General features: G+C 41.8%; 1 protein-coding gene across 1 annotated transcript; it reads right to left on the bottom strand.

Moving 5' to 3' along the window:
* Positions 1 to 86: 86 nt before the first annotated feature.
* On the bottom strand, positions 87 to 1193 carry LOC120033892 (G-protein coupled estrogen receptor 1-like). Its single transcript, XM_038980262.1, has one exon. The coding sequence runs from the start codon at positions 1191 to 1193 to the stop codon at positions 87 to 89; it is 1107 nt and encodes a 368-aa protein (XP_038836190.1).
* Positions 1194 to 21295: the final 20102 nt, after the last annotated feature.

Below are 21295 nucleotides of genomic sequence, written 5' to 3'. Positions count from 1 at the left end.
GACACAGCAGCACATAGCTCTTCCTCCCCCCTGGACTTCTGTTACATCCTAACCTTTCATTCAAACATGTTGCTGATCCTGCAGCGTTACACCTCCGACACCTCACTCCTCACAGGTATGTGTAAATCTAGGGTGTGGTGGCAGAAGCGGTAGAGCACGGACCAGCTGGCCTTCTGCTTGATGAAGAGTCTTAGCTTGTCCCTGAAGGTCTCCCCCAGGAAGCTGTAGATGATGGGGTTGAGGCAGCTGTTGGAGAAGGCGGCCAGGTTGACGATGTGGCCCGTCAGCGGGTAGTCGTGCCACAGGTGGCCGCTGAAGGTGCTGCGCTGGGCCGGGTCGTCCGTGCCATGCAGCAGCTGGATGCTGATGAAGATGTTCTCAGGCAGCCAGCAGATGAAGAACACCAGCACCACCACCCCGATCATCCTCAGGGCCTTCTGTCTGCGAGGCCACAGGCCCCGGTGCTTCTGCGCCCGCATCAAGATACGCACGATCAGCGAGTAGCACAGGCCGATGACGGAGAAGGGCACCAGGAAGCCGATGGTCACCTCTAACCACTGGATCTCAAAGACATTGGCGAAGCAGAAGTGCACCTCACCGCGGTGCTGGGTCTGGACAATGGTGAAGGGGAGCAACGTAGCCAGGATGGAGGCCATCCAGATGAGGCTGCAGCTGAGCTTGGCGTGCTGCATGGTCCTCAGAGGACTGCTGCTCATGGAGCTGGCCAGAGCCACGTAGCGGTCAAAGCTCATCCATGTCAGGAAAAAGATGCTGCTGTACATGTTGACCTGCAGGAATAAGGACATGAAGGTACACAGAACAGCGTACTCATAGTACTTCTCATTGAGGTTGAAGACCTCGATGAGGGAGTCTGCCACCAGGATGAGGTCTGCGACCGCCAGGTTGATAAAGTAGAGGTCCGGGATGGTCATCTTCTCCCTGTGGTTGAGGTTGACCACCAGGATGAGTATATTCCCAATGAAGCCGATGGGAAAGAGGAGGATGGTGTAGAGGCAGGAGAGGAAGAGGCCGATGGTGTAGAACTGATAGGTGTCTGGGTTCTCAGACGCGTCCGTGACGTTGTAGTCGTATGAGGTGTTTAGTTGCTCTGTACCGTTGACATATACCTGAACCAGAGAGGTGGTCTGCACTTCCATACTGCCTGTGTCTTTGCTTCGAAGGTCCTGAATCATAGGTCATATAGCCTACATACTTCAATCGTGTCAGTGCCCGATTCTCTGTCTCAAAAGGTTCTCTCATCTATGCTCCATTTGCATGCTGACAGAAGTCAGTTCTTATAAATATATACATAGTTTAAGGGTTGTCTGACCCCATGTTGATATCAAGGTTTGCCTAGCAATAGATGACAGAGGGTACAGACACAGAGCAGCACCTCCATGTTTTGATATCACCCCTTCTTATCGGCAGAGGCTGCTAGGGCTTACATGATCCATGTGGTCCCACCTGAGGACCAACATGTACTTAGGGACTTTGCTTCTTTCTCTTTTTTTGAGCAGTTTGTTTTTCACACGTTCTGATTCCAGTGCTGGCTTGTCTCATCCAGTCCATGTGCATGTTTATTCACCCAACCTCAGCCTGTGACGCTATTGCTGTGACACCTGAGCTGTGGAGAAGACAGAAGAAAAAGTCATTACATGAAAGAAGGATTAGGTGCTCAGCAGCCTTTGGTCAAATGACATATGTCTGATTGTCTGTCTAGTGACTGAGCACATATCAAACTCCAAAGGACCAGAGGTTTCATCTCAGGTAAAATTATTTACTGGTATCGAACTGTATACACAGCAATCAATCATATATGATGGTTGAACTTAACAGTTTGTCTCTACTAATTCCGAGATGAGACGAAGTTCATTGGTGGTTACCAAAGGACATTAAAATGCACATTTTCAGGCTTAAACAGATTCATTGAAAACCTGCTGCTTTGAAATCTTCAGCCAATCCTAGCTCAGTCCATCAGCCTGCTCTAGACTTAATTTTTATTAATTGGTGGGATGGTGGGAAAATAGATTTCGAGCAAATTAACATTGAACAAAACCATTCTAAATCTGATGTTTTGGCTAGAGCGGGGCACATGCTTTCTATCACGTAAGAGACAGCCCTTGTTATATTCTTGATAAGCAAATATCATTAATCCATGAGATGATATGTTTATATTCCTAAACAGTGACCCAGTAAAGACATTTCATAAATCAATGTTCAATCAATGTTTTATTAATTTAACCTTTTATTTAAGTCAGTTAAGAACAAATTCTTATTTACAATGACGGCCTACCAAAAGGCAAAAGGCCGCCTGCGGGAACAGGGGCTGGGATTAAAAATAAATAAAATAAAAATATAGAACAAAACACACATCACGACAAGAGAGACAACACAACACTACATGAAGAGAGACCTAAGACAACAACATAGCATGGCAGCAACACATGACAACACAGCATGGTAGCAACACAACATGACAACAACATGTTAGCAGCACAACATGGTACAGTAGCAGCACAAAACAGGGTACAAACATTATTGGGCACAGACAACAGCACAAAAGGCAAGAAGGTAGAGACAACAATACATCACGCAAAGCAGCCACAACTGTAAGTAAGAGTGTCCATGATTGAGTCTTTGAATTAGAGACTGTAAAACTGTAAAACTGTCCAGTTTGAGTGTTTGGTACAGCTTGTTCCAGTCGCTGCTTTTTCTTCACTTTACATTTGCTTAATTTTATTATTGATAACAGATCATGTATAGTAATTTATATAGAGTCACAAAGCTATTAGATCAATCTCAAATCAAAATCAAAACCAAATCAAATTTTATTAGTCACATGCGCCAAATACAACCTTACAGTGAAATGCATACTTACGAGCCCTTAACCAACAATGCAGTTAAAAAAAAAATATTAAAAAAGAAACATAATCGAATAAGAATAAGAAATAAAAGGAACAAGTAATTAAAGAGCAGCAGTAAAATAACAATAGCGAGACTATATACAAGGGGGGGTACAGGTACAGAGTCAATGTGCAGGGGCACCGGTTAATCGAGGTAATTGAGATAATATGTACATGTAGGTAGAGTTATTAAAGTGACTATGCATAGATAATAACAACAGAGAGTAGCAGCGGTGTAAAAGAGGGGGGAGGGCAAATGCAAATAGTCTGGGTAGCCATTTAATTAAATGTTCAAGAGTCTTATGGCTTGGGGGTAGAAGCTGTTTAGAAGCGTCTTGAACCTAGACTTGGTGCTCCGGTACCACTTGCCGTGCAGAAGCAGAGAGAACAGTTTATGACTAGGGTAGCTGGAGTCTTTGACAATATTTAGGGCCTTCCTCTGACACCGCCTGTTATAAGGTCCTGGATGGCAGGAAGCTTTGCCCCAGTGATGTACTGGGCCATACGCACTACCCTCTGTAGTGCCTTGCAGTCGGAGGACGAGCAGTTGCCATACCAGGCAGTGATGCAACCAGTCAGGATGCTCTCAATGGTGCAGCTGTAGAACCTTTTGAGGATCTGAGGACCCATGCCAAATCTTTTCAGTCTCCTGAGGGGGAATAGGTTTTGTCGTGCCCTCTTCACAATTGTCTTGGTGTGCTTAGACCATGTTAGTTTATTGGTGATGTGGACACCAAGGAACTTGAAGCTCTCAACCTGCTCCACTACAGCCCAGTCGATGAGAAATGGGGTGTGCTCGGTCCTCTTTTTCCTGTAGGCCACAATCATCTCCTTTGTCTTGATCCATTTGAGGGAGAGATTGTTGTCCTGGCACCACACAGCCAGGTCTCTGACCTCCTCCCTATAGGTTGTCTCGTCATTTTCGGCGATCAGGCCTACCGCTGTTGTGTCATTGGCAAACTTAATGATGGTGTTGGAGTAGTGCCTGGCCGTGCAGTCATGAGTGAACAGGGAGTACAGGAGGGGACTGAGCACGCACCCCTGAGGGGCCCCTCTGTTGAGGATCAGCGTTGCAGATCTAGCCTTTAGCTCAGTGGATTACAGAATGTTGCCTGTAATCCATGGCTTCTGGTTGGGGTATGTACGTACGGTCACTGTGGGGTTCAACGTCATCGATGCACTTATTGATGAAGCCAATGACTGATGTGGTGTACTCCTCAATGCCATCGGAGGAATCCCGGAACATACTCCAGTCTGTGCTAGCAAAACAGTCCTGTAGCTTGGCATCTGCTTCATCACTTTTTTATTGATCGAGTTACTGGTGCTTCCTGCTTTAATTTTTGCTTGTAAGCAGGAATCAGGAGGATAGAATTATGGTCAGATTTGCCAAATGGAGGGCGAGGGAGAGCTTTGTATGCGTCTCTGTTTGTGGAGTAAAGATGGTCCAGAGTTTTTTTCCCCTCTGGTTGCACTTTTAACATGCTGATAGAAATTTGGTAAGACAGATTTAAGTTTCCCTGCATTAAAGTCCCCGGCCACTAGGAGAGCCGCCTCTGGGTGAGCGTTTTCCTGTTTGCTTATGGCAGAATACAGCTCATTGAGTGCGGTCTTAGTGCCAGCATCAGTCTGTGGTGGTATGTAGACAGCTACGAAAAATACAGATACAAACTCTCTAGGTAGATAGTGTGGTCTACAGCTTATCATGAGATACTCTACCTCAGGCAAGCAAAACCTTGAGACTTCCTTAGATATCGTGCACCAGCTGTTATTTACAAAAATACAATGTTAATCTAACCCTAGCTGTTTTGCACATTATCCAATTTTTAATTTCTACACATTGATCTTAGCTAAATAGTAGTCTAAGCTACACTGTAAAGGAAAACTAAGTTGTATGGTAATTTGGGGATAATATCAACAGGAAAATACCATGAAACCTTTTACTGCAGCATATTGTAAATTATGGTGCATTGTGAGAAAATGATGTAGGAGGGGAAAGAATTGCTGTATTTTGAATGGTACTGTCATCCATCCCTGTACCGTATTTTTTGGAGGGCGAAAAACATTTTAACCACTACTAGATGCATGGTATTGTTGTTTCTGGCTCATTAAAATATTTTGAGGCGTGCCTTCTAAGAGGCTATATTTGTTCCACCCATTAGTAAGAGTGCTGTACCAATTTAACCGGTATGTGGTGTGTACAATATGAAATACAGTAACTTACATGCTTCTTTGCTGCCTGTAATTTACTGTTAAATTCACAGCAACCCCTTTACAGTGTAAATAATATCCTGACACTTCCCGTTGCCTGTTTTCCGTCAGTGCAGAGGGAACCTTGACCTTTAGCATGCGTTCACACTCAGACCCTCAGTCTTTTCATTTACACAGAGGAAAACCTCTGCAGTATTAATGCTGCCTCCTCTCCCCTGAGTGCCGGCTTTCACAGCCATATCTCAGCCATGAAGCATGTATGCACAGGACATTTAAAAAACGGTATAAATGAGACTTAGGGATCTCATCTCACAGGGAGAATAGCCTCTGAGCCATCTGAGAAACTTACAGGAAGCCTTGCTAACCCAACCATGCAGTATATTACCATTATCCTTTGGCAAACAAACTTTGACTGTCTGTTTTGACTTCGAACAGAATGAAGGATTTGACACTTAGAGCAATACATCCTCTAACGTTTCCACAATGCAGCCTCAAACTGCTGTGATGGTTTTGGATCATATTTCCAAAGAACTGGCACTGGCAGTCCTAGAAGGCAGATAAGTGTAGAAAGACATGCCAGACCACTTAGATTAGACATGGGGACTTTATTTTGATATGGACCAAGATGGATGGCTGATCAGGAATCAACAGGACCCACATTAGGAAAGCTAAGATTAATATAATTCCCTTATAAAGGCAGTTGTATAATTCAAAGATAAACATACTGGTACATTTTATTTGACCCTTTATGTCATTTAGTACAGTCATACATGAAAACTCTTGTTACCAGGAAGAATTTTATAGCCTGAGGCAGAATGATGTGAGGCATTCTATCTGTATGAATTGGCTTGATATGTAATTTGTTTATCCTCCATCTGCACTGTCTATAAGCAAGGCTGGTGACCCCATTTTGTGTTATTATACAGCTTTTGTCATAACACGCCATTTATAAGCCAGCTAAAAAGCTTAAGCACCAGTCAAAAAGCTCCCCCAATGGCCTTATTGACATCAAGCTGGGCATCGATCTCTAGAAACTAAGGAAGGTTATTTTGTTGTGGACAGAAGAAGAGGTGCATGGTGCTAGTGAGACATGAGACTTGACAGCTCCCTGTCTCTCTAGGGAAACAGGATGTCAATCTACCAGTTCAGACATGTAGGTTAGTATGGAAAAATGAAGAGCGGATAAAATAAATTATACATCAAAAATCACTTTCTGTTCACTGGGCATGAAGGTACAAATGGTCCATCAACCCCAAAAGCAACAGACATCTTATCCACACCAGGCTACACATGTTCATTTTCTTTTGTAGAATGGACTCTTTAATGTCCCCATTTTTTACACAATCTTAAATCTGAAAATAACAACTTGAACTGTCTAATTTGTAACACAATTGAAGTGAAATTAAATCTGACAATGAGCAGAGGAAAAACCCCATTCATCTCTGGTCCTGATCTATTGAAACCTCCCATCCAATTCAAGTTTGCACCTTCTCCTAATATCTAAGACTATTTCTTTTTTTCAACTCTGTAATAGTTATAAAACAGCTACAATATCACACAGGGATGGAGAGCAGAGAAAACCACTTACTTTTCCGTGGTGGGCTTGTTGTCCATCCAGTGTGAAGCTCCAGTGCAGAAGTCAGTGGAGTGTCACCGATTTCTAATCCCCATGTCCAGCTGAGGCTGCACTCACTGCCTGCGCCACCTGCTGTTCACCCCAACCCAGGGAGAGAGGGAGAGAGAAAGAGGAGCCAGAAGAAGAGGAGGAGAGAGCGCTCAAGCAAACGCGGGAGCTGATCACTAGACCTCCTCCCTCATGAAACTTGCTTTGTTTGTGACCATGCTTGTTCCCTCACTCATCTCCCCCCTCCTCCTCTTATCCCCTCCCCCCTCAGACCTCTCTCCCTGAACCCTCCCTGAATTGCTCAAAGCATTCAGGTTCCGTGACCTAATTATTAACCCAGACAGGTGTGTGGATGCTATGGGATCTTCTAAAGGCTCCGGATGTATCTTGGCCCAGGTCTCTATGTACATAGCCCATAGACTGTAGCCTGAGAAAACAGCCTCATCTGTAGAGTCCATCTAGTCTGAGCAAGGAAAACAGCGCTGTACACATCCCGTCAGAAAATACAGTATATCGTTTGTACAAGGTCATCACTATACTGTATATACTTTATAGACATATACCTCATTCCTCTTAGTTATGCCTCTCAAAGGAGTTTGCATTGACATCCTGTTCACAGCAGATCTGTTTAATGTTTCCATTGCATAGTGAACATATTTCACTAGTTTTGAAAAGCACTGAAAAACATTTGGCATAGGACAGCCTAACTGGGTCCAACTAGAGGGAATCTGGCATGAGTGGCTTTACTGTGGAACTCGAGTAAATACCACTGATGCCACTTTTACCAGCCTGCTTCCAAGGGAAAAACAGATGATAAGAAAGCTTACCAGGCGGTACACTGTAATAGATTTGTTAGTCCCAAAAGGGTATGCAGAGCTCTCAATCACAAAACGTTTTAGTCACTAACTGTTTTTGTATTGAATACTCGTAGATTAGAAGATAATTATTCAGGAACACCCACGACTATAAACAGATATTTTTTCAAGAGGCCAAATGAGGACAGCCAAGCATGGAATCCTTATATTTTACAGGTAATAGTTGGCCCTGCTATGTATTACAAGCAAAGTGAGTTGTGAGTTTGCGCCATTTTCCTCATAATTACATTTGATGCCCTTTAGAGGCTTCTGGTTTCGTCAACACAGCTTTTTTATCAAGATGAGAAAAAAAGGAGGAGAAATCAAAAAGAGAGAGAAATCAAAAAAGAGGGAAGATAATTAACCTACGAGCAGAATACATTTTGACGAGAGAAAAGGGGAGAGTGAGAGAAAGAGAGGGATGGACACCACATGATGCTTAGATGAGGCCTATAGTTGAACACTTCCTGTGAGGTTGGTCCTCAGTGTCAGCAAGTGGGAAGGTAAGCAGGTGCTATGGCTCTAGCGGTTAGAATAACATCAAAATCACTTTGAAGCCAGCCAGTCACAGACTGTAGACCCAATTGAAGACTTTATTAAATATTTGATGACTGTGTCCCTCTTCCTGTTGCGGTTGATGGTGGATAGTGTAGTGCTTCTGTGACAGCTGAGCTATCTGACAGTGTACAGAGCCAGTCTGTGTTTAGATATGGCCATCTGGTGGATGGAACGGAACTGCTCATGTAACTACCATACTAACTGCTCTACATCGCCATTCACACCGTGTATCTGAGGCAGGCAGACTGATGCTGCTCATTTTGGCCTTGACACCAAAACAGGAAGCTCTTCTTCACAGGGGGCTTATTTCTTTATGCATTGTGTAACTGATCTCAGTACAGATGCACAGGCAAACACACAGAGATCCTATTGGCATCAACAAATTATTTCCACACTAAATTATACACTGAGTGTACAAAATATTATGAACACCTGCTCTTTCTGACATAGACAGACCAGTTGAATCCAGGTGAAAGCTATGATCCCTTATTGATGTCAGTTGTTCAATTCACTTCAGTCAGTGTAGATGAAGGGGAGGAGACAAGTTAAAGAAGGATGTTTAAGCCTTAAACCTCTACAGGATCGGTGCCCCCCCCCCCCCCCCCCCCACGGGACGGTTAATCTAACGTAGGCTAATGTGATTAGCATGAGGTTGTAAGTAACATGAACATTTCCCAGGACACAGACATATCTGATATGGGCAGAAAGCTTAAGTTCTTGTTAATCTAACTGCACTGTCCAATTTACAGTAGCTATTACGTTGAAATAATACCATGTTGTTTGAGGAGAGTGCACAATTATGACCTTGAAAATGTATTAATAAACCAATTAGGCACATTGGCCAGTCTTGATACAACATTTTGAACAGATATGCAAGTTTATTTCTTTGTATTATCTTTTACCAGATCTAATATGTTATATTCTACATTAATTTCAAATTTCCACAAACTTCAAAGTGTTTCCTTTAAAATGGTATCAAGAAAATGCATATCCTTGCTTCAGGTCCTGAGCTACAGGCAGTTAGATTTGGGTATGTCATTTTAGGCTCAAACTGAAAAAAAGGAGCGGATCCTTAAGAGGGAGAATAGCAAATTTCAATCATATAGCTACAACATCGAAACAGCTAGGAGATAATTCACAAATACTGAGAACACTCATCCCAACACCCATTCATAATGCATTCATATCACACAGTCATGTAATGACTTTCAATGGGTTCCAGACAGTATGAATACCCACCCAGTGGGTGAGAGGACCTGGTTCTGTGTACTGTATGCCTATTGGTGAATTACAGTGGTGCTCCATACAGGGTGCTGTAGAAGCCAGACTACATGACTGCCTGTCAGAGCCCAGTGGATCGCGGGGCCCAGTGGTGAGGGTAACACACTCTAAAGAGGTTCAGCTTCCTGGAAGCACGGCTCACCCATGCACCATAGAGACTCTCTAGTCAACATACTGTAGCTTTCATGTCCTCTCATAACCCTCTCAGAATGGCTGTGCTGCTAACATGCCCCGTAGAGTGAGTGGGTCATTATGACATTGACTTATTCCAGATCAGGTCTGTCTCCAGGATACAGTGTATTCGGAAAGTATTCAGACCCCATTACTTTTTTTTCTTCCCTGCAGATCCTCGCAAGCTCTGTCAGGTTGGATAGGGAGTGTTGCTGCACAGCTATTTTCAGGTCTCTGCAGAGATGTGGGATCGGGTTCAAGTCCGGGCTCTGGCTGGGCAACTCAAGGACATTCAGAGACTTGTCCCGAAGGCACTCCTGCGTTGTCTTGGCTGTGTGCTCAGGGTTGTTGTCCTGTTGGAAGGTGAACCTTCGCCCCAGTCTGAGGTCTTGAGCGCTCTGGAGCAGGTTTCATCAAGGATCTCTGTACTTTGCTCCGTTCATCTTTGACTCGATCCTGACTAGTTTCCCAGACCCTGCCACTGAAAAACATCCATCCCCACAGCATGATGCTGCCACCACCATGCTTGGTGCCAGATGGTGCCAGGTTTCCTCCGTATGTGACGCTTAGCATTCAGGCCAAAGAGTTCAATCTTGGTTTCATCAGACCAGAGAATCTTGTTTCTCATGGTCTGAGAGTCTTCAGGTGCCTTTTGGCAAACTCCAAGCAGGCTGTCATGTGCCTTTTACTGAGGAGTGGCTTCCGTCTGGCCACTCTACCATAAAGGCCTGATTGGAGCCATGCTCAACATAAAAAACAGTTCAGTTCATTAAATAATTGTGGACTGCCATGGTAAGCCATGGGAACTAATCCAATGAAATCACAGTTTCTGACTACGTACACCGTATCATATTATTTAAGTTGTTGATTTATAAAATATATATATTTTTTGAGAAACCTCATACTTGAAAGACGAACTCCAGCTATTTTTATTACTTTCCCGTTGAATAACAATATCCCATGTATAAATACAGTAATGTATGCACAATTTTATTAATTAAAGAAATATGTTTTTTTTTTTTTTACATAACTGCAAACTTCAAGGAGTAGGCCATTCAAGAAATTGGTCTCATGGTGCCCACTGATGTCATCGACCTCCCCCTTGCTTAAGGAACAATAGAGGAGCAAGAGAGAACAAAAGAGGAAAGGCCGAACCCCCCACTTGTGCCATGTCATGAGGATATCTGGACCACCTTGAGATGTGCCTTTTGTTAAGTAAATCAGGTGATAAATGCAATGAAAAGGAGACTGGAGTGTGACTTGAAGCCCTGTTTAGGAGTAATGCGGAATCAATAATTTTTTATTCTGCTTTACTGAAAATGTATGTATGGAGTCTGCCATTGACACCAAGCTAAGGCAGGAGCAAGCAGGATTCTGCACATGACAAGGATGGGATAGATGTATGGTGTCTCCACAGATTCTGAGATTCTATGTTATTGTTACAATCAGTCCCTTTGATTTGACGGCCTGCATGACCGTTAGACCCGATGACGTGTTTCTGTGCATGAGCTTAGCTAGCTAACTTCGCTATGACATCGACTACAAACATGATCGGGATTTCTATTGGAGAAGCAGTTTCTGAACCTCTTCATGTATATTCTCTTTGGCAGTACCCTCTCTAAGTGGTTCCCTGTGCAGTCTGGAGTGAGACAGGTCAGGGTCACCCATCTATCCTATCCTTTACTTTATTACCATTGAATGGATCATGACCAAAACCACATCATACAAACTATTGACCCTCTTCTCCCAATTGTAGGATCTCTGAACAACATCCTCTCATTGTGCATTGACACAACTCATCCCATTTGTATGTCTTAGCAGAGCAGCCTCCAAACAAATATCCACCTAGAATAGAACAGCTATGTCAAATCTGTTCTGTTGTATGGTTTGGAGTGATGCCCTGTTGTCAAGAATGACATGAGAAGGGTGGAGTCTTTTAGCAGTGGTTGTCTCAAGAGAATCTGCTGCGTCTTCTGGACGAATAGAATATACTTCAGTAAGCTATACAAGAAGACCAGTTGCCAAAATGTCACAGCATGACTCTGATGGCTTGGCCACATTCTCAGAATGCCCAGATATAGTGGATTGAAGTATAGAATATGAGATCTTTGTCGACCTATGTGGACAACTCTCTGGCAAGAGGGTCTTGCACACTCTCATCTACTATGACCCTGTTGGTCATCCATGCCATGAATATTGCCTAAATGAACAACTGATTCATTAACTGTCACACTCTCTTGTCTAAATTTACAACTTATCTGGACCAGATGGTCATATGCACTCCAACCTTCAACCCGGTACAGCTAAAGAAGGTTCCTTTCATCTTTTTAACATTTTTCCTTTCCACATTGCTACCGCTTGCTTTTTTGGGGGTTTAGGCCAGTTTTTGTGAAGCACTCATTGTTGTGGAAAAAAGCTATATAAATAACATGTGTATTATTTGCTTTTGATGTGCTGCACCAAAGCATAATTTGTAAGAGGACTTGCTCTTTTTCTGTAACTTTCTTCATGAACATTTCAAAATGAGCTTGATTTATATTGTCTTGACTCTTAGTGCAATCATAAAGGACAATTGTGAAGTGCTCCAAAATGGAAATGTTATTTTCTGAAATATAATTTGAGGAGTATTCAACCCCTTTGTTATGACAAGCCTAAATACGTTCAGGACTAATCTTTTGCTTAACAAGTCACATATTAAGTTGCATGGACTCACTCTGTGTACAATAGTGTTTAACATGATTTTTGAATGACTACCTCATCTCTGTACCCCACACACAGTGATGCAAAAAGTACCCAATTACCATACTTGAGTAAAAGTAAAGATCCCTTAATAGAAAATGACTCAAGTAAAAGTGAAGTCACCAAGTAAAATACTACTTGAGTAAAAGTCAAAAAGTATTTGGTTTTAAATATACTTAAGTTTCAAAAGTAGATGTACTTAATTTCACATTCCTTATATTAAACAAGAAAATTGTGCTGTCTGGTTTGTTTAAAAATGTACGGATAGCCAGGGGCACACTCCAGCACTCAGACATAATTTACAAACAAACAAGCAAAGCATTTGTGTTTAGTGAGTCTGCCAGATCAGAGGCAATAGGTATGACCAGGGATGTTCTCTTGACAAGTGCGTGAATTGGACCATTTTCATGTCCTGCTAAGCATTCGAAAGGTAACAAGTGCTTTTGGGTCTCAGGGAAAATGTATGGAGTAAAGAGTACATTCTAAAAAGTACAAAAGTAAAAGTTGTCAAAAATATAAATAGTAAAGTACAGTAACCCCCAAAAACTACTTAAGTTGTATTTTTACTTAAGAACTTTACACCACTGTCCACACATACAATTATCTGTAAGGTCCCTCAGTCGAACAGTGAATTTCAAACACAGATTCAACCACAAAGACCAGGGAGTTTTTCCAATGCCTCGCAAAGAAGGGCACCTATTGGTAGAGGTGCAAAAATAAAAGAGCAGACATTGAATATCCCTTTGAGCATGGTGAAATTATTAATTACACTTTGGATGGTGTATCAATACACCCAGTCACTACAAAGCTACAGGTGTCCTTCCTAACTCAGTTGCCGGAGAGGAAGGAAACCGCTCAGGGATTTCACCATGAGGCCAATGGTGACTTTAAAACAGTTACAGAGTTTATTGGCTGTGATAGGAGAAAACTGAGGAGAAATCAACAACATTGTAGTTATTCCACTCTTTGCTTATTGGAAATGTTCTTGCCATAATATGGACTTGGTCTTTTCCCAAATAGGGCTATCTTGTGTATACAACCCCTACCTTGTCGCAACACAACTGATTGGCTCAAATGCATTAAGAAGGAAAGAAATTCCACAAAGGCACATCTGTTAATTGAAATGCATTCCAGGTGACTACCTCATGAAGCTGGTTGAGAGAAGTGTGCAAAGCTGTCATCAAGGCTAAAGGTGGCTACTTTGAACAATATACAATATAAAATACACTACCGGTCAAAAGTTTTAGAACACCTACTCATTCAAGGGATTTTCTTTATTTTTACTATTTTCTATATTGTAGAATAATAGTGAAGACATCAAAACTATGAAATAACACATATAAAATCATGTAGTAACCAAAAAAGTGTTAAACAAATGAGATTTGAGATTCTTCAAATAGCCACCCTTTGCCTTGATAACAGCTTTGCACACTCTTGGCATTCTCTCAACCAGCTTCACCTGGAATGCTTTCCCAACAGCCTTGAATATGGTGAGCACTTGTTGGCTGCTTTTTTCTTCACTCTGCGGTCCGACTCATCCCAAACCATCTCAATTTGGTTGAGGTTGGGGGATTGTGGAGGCCAGGTCATCTGATGTATATTTTGATTCGTTTAACACTTTAATGGTTACTACATGATTCCATATGTGTTATTTCATAGTTTGATGTCTTTACTATTATTCTACAATGTAGAAAATTGTCAAAATAAAGAAAAACCCTTGAATGAGTAAGTGTGTCCAAACTTTTGACTGGGTTAGGGTTAGGGTTAGGTAAATTGACTGGGTTAGGGTACTGTAGGTAAATTAGATATTTCTGAATTTAATTTTCAATACATTTGCACAAATTTCTAAAAATGAATTTTACTTTGTCATTATGGGGTATGGTGTGTAGATTGGTGAGAAAAATATATAAATGTAATCCATTTTGAATTCAGGCTGTAACACATCAAAATGTGAAATAAGTCAAGAGGTATGAATACTTTATGAGGGCACTATATGTGCACATGAAATCACCAAGTCCCTGGGTCCTAACATAGGCGTTCCTATGTTCCATGAATTTACAGTGTCACGCAGTATCCACATTCACAACCAGGAGCAAGAAGATACCAGCAGACAACTGTATGCCACAGAAATAATATTCTATTGTGTATGTTGTCAGAAACTGTGATTTAATTGGAATTCTTACCATGGCTTGCCATGGCAGTCCACCATTATATAATAATCTGAATTGTTTATGATGTTTTACATGGCACCATTGTAATCCTTGACCATCAAAACATGAGGGAAACATCACCTTTTCTGTGTTATCATGTTTTGTTCAGGAGATATGATGCAAAATACATTACTTGGTTATGGCGGAATGGAAAATTGTCGTCATGGCTGCCAGGAGGTATTTTTGCGATGCCTCCATATATAAAAATGCTCCGGGTCCCAAACTGTACCAAGTTTCATGCTTTTATGAAAAAGTGAACATAATTTTCACATATTGCCTAGACTAATATACTGTACGTTTAAACATTTTGTCTAGAGAATGTCTGCGCATTAATATACTCAGTGTCCTCAAAGAAGTTATTGGACAATGTCAAGGGATGGTATGGGCTTGTACATGGCAGGACTATCTGATACTTTATGTTCCCTCATGTCCAGTTTCATTCCAGCACAGTAAGTCGGGTTATCAAATAAAATAAAATGTATTTATATAGCCCTTCTTACATCAGCTGATATCTCAAAGTGCTGTACAGAAACCCAGCCTGAAATCCCAAACAGCAAGCAATGCAGGTGTAGAAGCACGGTGGCTAGGAAAAACTCCCTAGAAAGGCCAAAACCTAGGAAGAAACCTAGAGAGGAACCAGGCTATGAGGGGTGGCCAGTCCTCTTCTGGCTGTGCCGAGTGGAGATTATAACAGAACACGGCCAAGATGTTCAAATGTTCATAAATGACCAGCATGGTCAAATAATAATAATCACAGTAGTTGTCGAGGGTGCAACAAGTCAGCACCTCAGGAGTAAATGTCAGTTGGCTTTTCATAGCCGTTCATTAAGAGTATCTCTACCGCTCCTGCTGTCTCTAGAGAGTTGAAAACAGCAGGTCTGGGACAGGTAGCACGTCCGGTGAACAGGTCAGGGTTCCATAGCCGCAGGCAGAACAACCTTCAATGATTATATCTATCTAACGGAAGCTCACAAGAGTATGCCAAAAACAAACTTACCATAAGGTAGTGCCAAAGGACATTTATTCAGCTCAAGTCAAAGTTTTTGATTGAACCTAGACAATGTCAAGAGAATGCTTTGTTTATAAAAGTCTCTCAATTTCAGTAAATGGTGAAAATGTGTTTTTGAGTACAGTGAGAGTTAGCTGCATTACAGTTTTTCTCAATCACGTACAAGTATTTTTTGGAACAATGTTGTCGATTTTCAAAACAGTCGACAAGACCAAGAACTCTGTGGCCTGCAAAACAGTAAATGTTTTTTCGAAACGTAGCTGTCTTCTTAAAACAAATGCATTCATCAAAACTATATTATACAATTGCAAATACATTCATCAAAAGAACACGACTGCCTGCAAAAAGATTACTGCAACCATACTTATCTCTTGAGTCCAAGCAGACAAAACAGAAAGTTAGTTACAAATCCCAGAAGATCAACACATTTTCTTTGCAGTCACTAAATCATCAAATTGGAAGAACAACTATCCAAAGGTGCAGAATTATGGGCAATTACTCTCCTTTTTTGCATATTTTATACACATCAAATTAAATATTAATCCAGTTTTTTTTTTTATCAACAAATTAGCACATTGTATGCAACATTCATTCATCGGTATCATCACAATCCAATTGAATAGGAAGGCTGGTTTGCTCATAGTTTTGTAGACTTTCCATTGGCACACAGAAACCTAATCCACGAAAGAAATAAGGAAAGGTGAATACAAGGAACACAACTGATATTAATCGATAGGCCTAAATCCACACCAAAGCAAAGCTCATAATGGAAGGTCCCAATGTTGGAGATGATGATTTAGGAGTAAGGAGTAACCCAACTTATTTTTCTGCATCTCTGCATGTCCGCAGTATTGTTCAAAAATCTGAACAATTAGACAGATCTTTCTCCATATTGTGGTATGACACTGACGGGGTCATTTAGAATTTTGTGCAGTAGTATTTACGGATTGCTGGAAACAATGACCACAATTTACCCGCCCCAGCATTTTGGCTAACCAATTGCGGAGCTCCAAGCTCACGTTTAAATCGGATGAAAAATAGTGAGGGCTCAGCTGGTTAGCTAGCTAGCTCTCTGTCTCATTTACCAAAAACTAAGCTACACCTCAAGGCACAACAACTCTCCACCATGTGAACTACTTATTGTGTGTATATACTGACAAGTATGTGTGACTGATAGATGCACACGCACACCACATGTTAATGTTTTTAAGTGAATGTAAATTGTAAAGTCTTTTGTCTGTAATGTATTTTTCTAATGTATGTGTCGGACCCCAGTGAGACTAGCTGTCCCCATTCGAGTTGGCTAATTGGGATCCCCAGTAAGACTAGCTGTCCCCATTGGAGTTGGCTAATTGGGATCCCCAGTAAGACTAGCTGTCCCCATTGGAGTTGGCTAATTGGGATCCCGACTCTGGGATGCTGGCCTTCTAGGCAGAGTTCCTCTGTCCAGTATCTGTGTTCTTTTGCCCATCTTAATATTTTATTTTCATTGGTCAGTCTGAGATATGGCTTTTTCTTTGCAACTCTGCCTAGAAGGCCAGCATCCCGGAGTCACCTCTTCACTGTTGACGTTGAGACTGGTGTTTTGCGGGTGCTATTTAATGAAGCTGCCAGTTGAGGACTTGTGAGGCGTCTGTTTCTCAAAATAGACACCCTAAGGTACTTGTCCTCTTGCTCAGTTGTGCACTGGGGCCTCCCACTCCTCTTTCTATTCTGGTTAGAGCCAGTTTGCGCTGTTCTGTGAAGGGAGTAGTACGCAGCGTTGTACGAGATCTTCAGTTTCTTGGCAATTTCTCGCATGGAATAGCCTTCATTTCTCAGATCAAGAATAGACTGACGAGTTTCAGAAGAAAGTTCTTTGATTCTGGCCAATTTGAGCCTGTAATCGAACCCACAAATGCTGATGCAACTAGTCTAATGAAGGCCAGTTTTATTGCTTCTTTAATCAGAACAACAGATTTCAACTGTGCTAACATAATTACAAAAGGGTTTTCTCATGATCAATTAGCCTTTTAAAATGATAAACTTGGATTAGCTAACATTTCGTGCCCTTGGAACACAGGAGTGATGATTGCTGATGATTGGCCTCTGTACACCTATGTAAATATTCCATAAAAAATCAGCCGTTTCCAGCTACTATAGTCATTTACAACATTAACAATGTCTACACTGTATTTCGGATAAATTTTATGTTATTTTAAGGAACCAAAAATGCGCTTTTCTTTCAAAAACAAGGACATTTCTAAGTGACCCCAAACTTTTGAATGGTAGTGTATGTTAGCTAGCTAAGTCAGCAATGTTATAAATTCAAAAATATTTGAGAGCACTACTTAGCTCTCCAGGGGGTTATAGCTTTGACTGAATGCTGACAGTGAATTCAGAGCCATTCAGTGGCTAGCTACACTAAAAACATAATTTTACCAAGTTCCTGTGAAATAATTGTAATGACAGTCCACCACATCATACCCAAGAGTTTCCTAATTAGCAAGGGGTAGTCTGTGTTTAATTTATTTGTGTATTAGAACCACAGTTTGAGATCATTGTGAGGGGATTGAGCGTCCAGGGAAAATGTTGTCGGAGGTTGCAACAGTAACCAAGGGGGGTGGGGCTTAGTGAAAGGTCAATTGCACACTTTTCTCTTATGATAAAAATTATGTAACCAAGGGAGGGAAATATGGAAAATAATGTGTAAGTATTCTGTGAACAAAACAAATACTATAAACCAGCACACATATTCCTGCCATGTGTGAAAGGCCAAGTAAATCACGTGATGAACAGGTCACAATGAGGCTGGAGTAGGTTTTTAGCAGTGAATTTTCTATTCACTGATGACATTTGTATTTAAAGTTTTGCAAAAGGTGGTCGAAGATATGCAAAAAGTGTACTGTTTGGAAGTTGGTATTATTTTGGAGTGGACAAATGCTTGCAGGTAGCCTACTTTTTTAAGTGATTTGTTTGACAACCAGATTAAATCAGATCATGATAGAGTGTCACAGTCTATTTCACACTCTGTAGGTTTCAACACAGATCCAAAATTGTTTGTAGCAACTGAGAAAAACTGTAGTCAAATACCGGTGCATCATCAATGGATGACCACTGGGAGGCACACTAGTATTAATAATTGATGATTTATGTACTTGACAAAGCAGTGCTACAGTCGTGGCTTGGCATGTTTAGAGAAATCCTTTTTGTGGATATAGTTGTGTCAAGAGTCTAGAGAGCTTGTATGTTATGAAAAATAGCAACAAAATATTTGTTTACTGCAGATGTGATTCACAGTGGTCATACACTCTTAGAAAAAAGGGTTCCAAAAAGGATAATTGACTGTCCCCATAGGAGCATCCTTTTTGGTTCCAGGTAGAACCCTTTTTAGTTCCAGGTTCTACCTGGACGCAAATAGGGTTCTTCAAAGGTTTCTCTTATGGAAGGGATGGGCAAATGTGATGGGGGAGGGGCCACAACAAAATGGAACTCACCACCCCCACCATTTTAGTGGCCCCAACTTAACAGCAAAGAGAAGAAAAAAAATTAAGTTCATTTCCTGCTATTCTGTACATTTCACCATGGGGCGTAGAGAAAATGTTTCCGTTTAAAAGCAATTTTTCTGCAATTCTACACATTTTGCCATGGGGCGGAGAGAAGATTTTTGAAATGTTATAACTAGTTTCAGGCAATTCTACTCATTTTACCAATAGGGTGGATGTTTGCAGATTTTAATATGATTACTGATGATCAATGGGCCCCCACCCCCGGTTGATTATTCGACCATCTTACTACAAGTTTAGATAGCTGGCTGCTAGACTAACTTACCAATCTAAAAAGAAAATGTAGCTGACATGGGCTAATTGAGTGACTGCTGATGAACAACCAAATGTATAATTTGTGCTTAGTGTATTCTAGTATTCTAACTCTCAACAGTAATTTGAGACCTGACTGAGCTTCTTTTCTTTTTTTATTGGTCCGTGGGCCTACAATGGGGACAGCTAAAGAACCCTTTTAGGTTCTAGATAGCACCTTTTTTTCTAAGACTATAGTCTCTAGTATAAACAGACTTGTCTGTGCTTCCCTGGCAAAGCTAGTGTACTGTGGCTAAGAAGAGATCATGATGTACTTCATATCCCCACCTGGCAGAGGTCAGAGGGTACTGACCTGGGATCAGTTGATGGGGCTGTTGTTGTGACACACCCACAGTGAACTGTGCACGTGCACTCTGAAAAGCAGGTCCAGCTGCCTCCTTGAACAGTGCACTAGTCTTCTTGGGTGACACCGCACTGGCTCCCACCGACACTGGCGAAGGTGGGTTGGGGGGAGTAGGAGGAGGTGTGTGTGTGTGCATGCGTGCCACCCACATTGTTGTTGGTTTTGGTTTTGGAAAGACCAACATTATCTGAAAGAATGACTATCTGTGTGCCACGTTGGACATCCGTTGAGCCATAATGTAAGCATGTTCCTTGTTTATTTATAAAATGAGTCATTGTTGATGGCTGTCTAACAGGCTAATTAGACAGATGATCTGATGTACGTTGATAGTACTCCCTGACAGATTATGATGAACTGCTTAGATTCTCAGTTTGAGTGGGTGTTTGATAATAGGATGAAGAAAGAGGGGTGGGGTGATGGTTTTGTTGTGATTAATGCAAAAACATGTCAAAGGAGTAATCCTTCCACCACTCATACCCCTTGGTACGGCAGCACAAAAGAAAGGCTCACCATCAAAGAAAGAACAACAACACATACCGCAACAAGTTACAAACAAGACAATGTGAACAGCATCCAAATGTTATTAGTGGAGTGCGTTGCCAGTTTTCTGTCTGTGGGTTCTGGGGGAAAGGAGGTGGGAGGTCTGTTGGGCTTCAATAAACTGGGGAGAAGAAGAAGGAGGGTGTGAAGAAGAACACATTCATCTGCCTTCACTTAACATGCCTGGCATGCTGCTGGCTCTCTGACAGTCTTCCAGACCCACAACCACCGCTTCATGATGGGGGCATCCTACACGGACAGGCTCTTCCAGACGTTCCAGGACCCTGCTTGATATTCTGCTGACGCTGTTCTCATTGTGATTGTGTTTCTGATTCTCTGGTCCCCATCTGAGGGAGAGGGAGTAGAGATCATAGAGTATGGCAGGCGAGGGAGGGAGGGTGGATAGTGTTTCAAAAATCTGCTTTGGTCTGGTTGTCTTCCCAGCGGAGGGGAGAGGATAGGGTGGGACAGGGAGGATGATTTCACTGAGCGTCTCTAAAGTAAACCTCCCCACCCCAAATCCATGTGGTGTAGTACAGCTTATCATCAGCCGTCAGAGGAAGTTACAGGGACAGGACAGCAGTGTAGCCAGAGTCCAACTCCACTTCGATCATGAGGTCATTGCTCTCATCCGTCCTACAGTGCTGTTGTCATAGGAGATAAGCAAATTCCTAGCCAACTGACAAGTCTGGAAATACATCAGGCTGCAAGCCTGATTCGGTGTGCTCAACACCCAGAAATTCTCTCATAATATTTTTTTAATTACTGATTGTTTTTCTTTTTCCTGAGGTTACAGAATGTAGGCTTGTCTTGCACTTGATTTTGGTACATGTTATTGAAGGAACCGACTGGCTGTGTTTTGAAAGATCTTGTGAGGGATCTGGGTGTCAGCCAACCGAAACAGCTAGGTGTAAGTGATAAACCAAATGTGCAAGCTACATAGGTGGTCTAGCATGTTCTAAGGCACATGTAAGCTCCCGTTTAACCTGATTAACAGC

The sequence above is a fragment of the Salvelinus namaycush genome, chromosome 41 (assembly GCF_016432855.1).
Source record: "Salvelinus namaycush isolate Seneca chromosome 41, SaNama_1.0, whole genome shotgun sequence".
Lineage (NCBI taxonomy): Eukaryota > Metazoa > Chordata > Actinopteri > Salmoniformes > Salmonidae > Salvelinus > Salvelinus namaycush.
The sequence above is the reverse complement of the archived record's forward strand: the minus strand, read 5'-3'. Positions and strand labels throughout refer to the sequence as shown.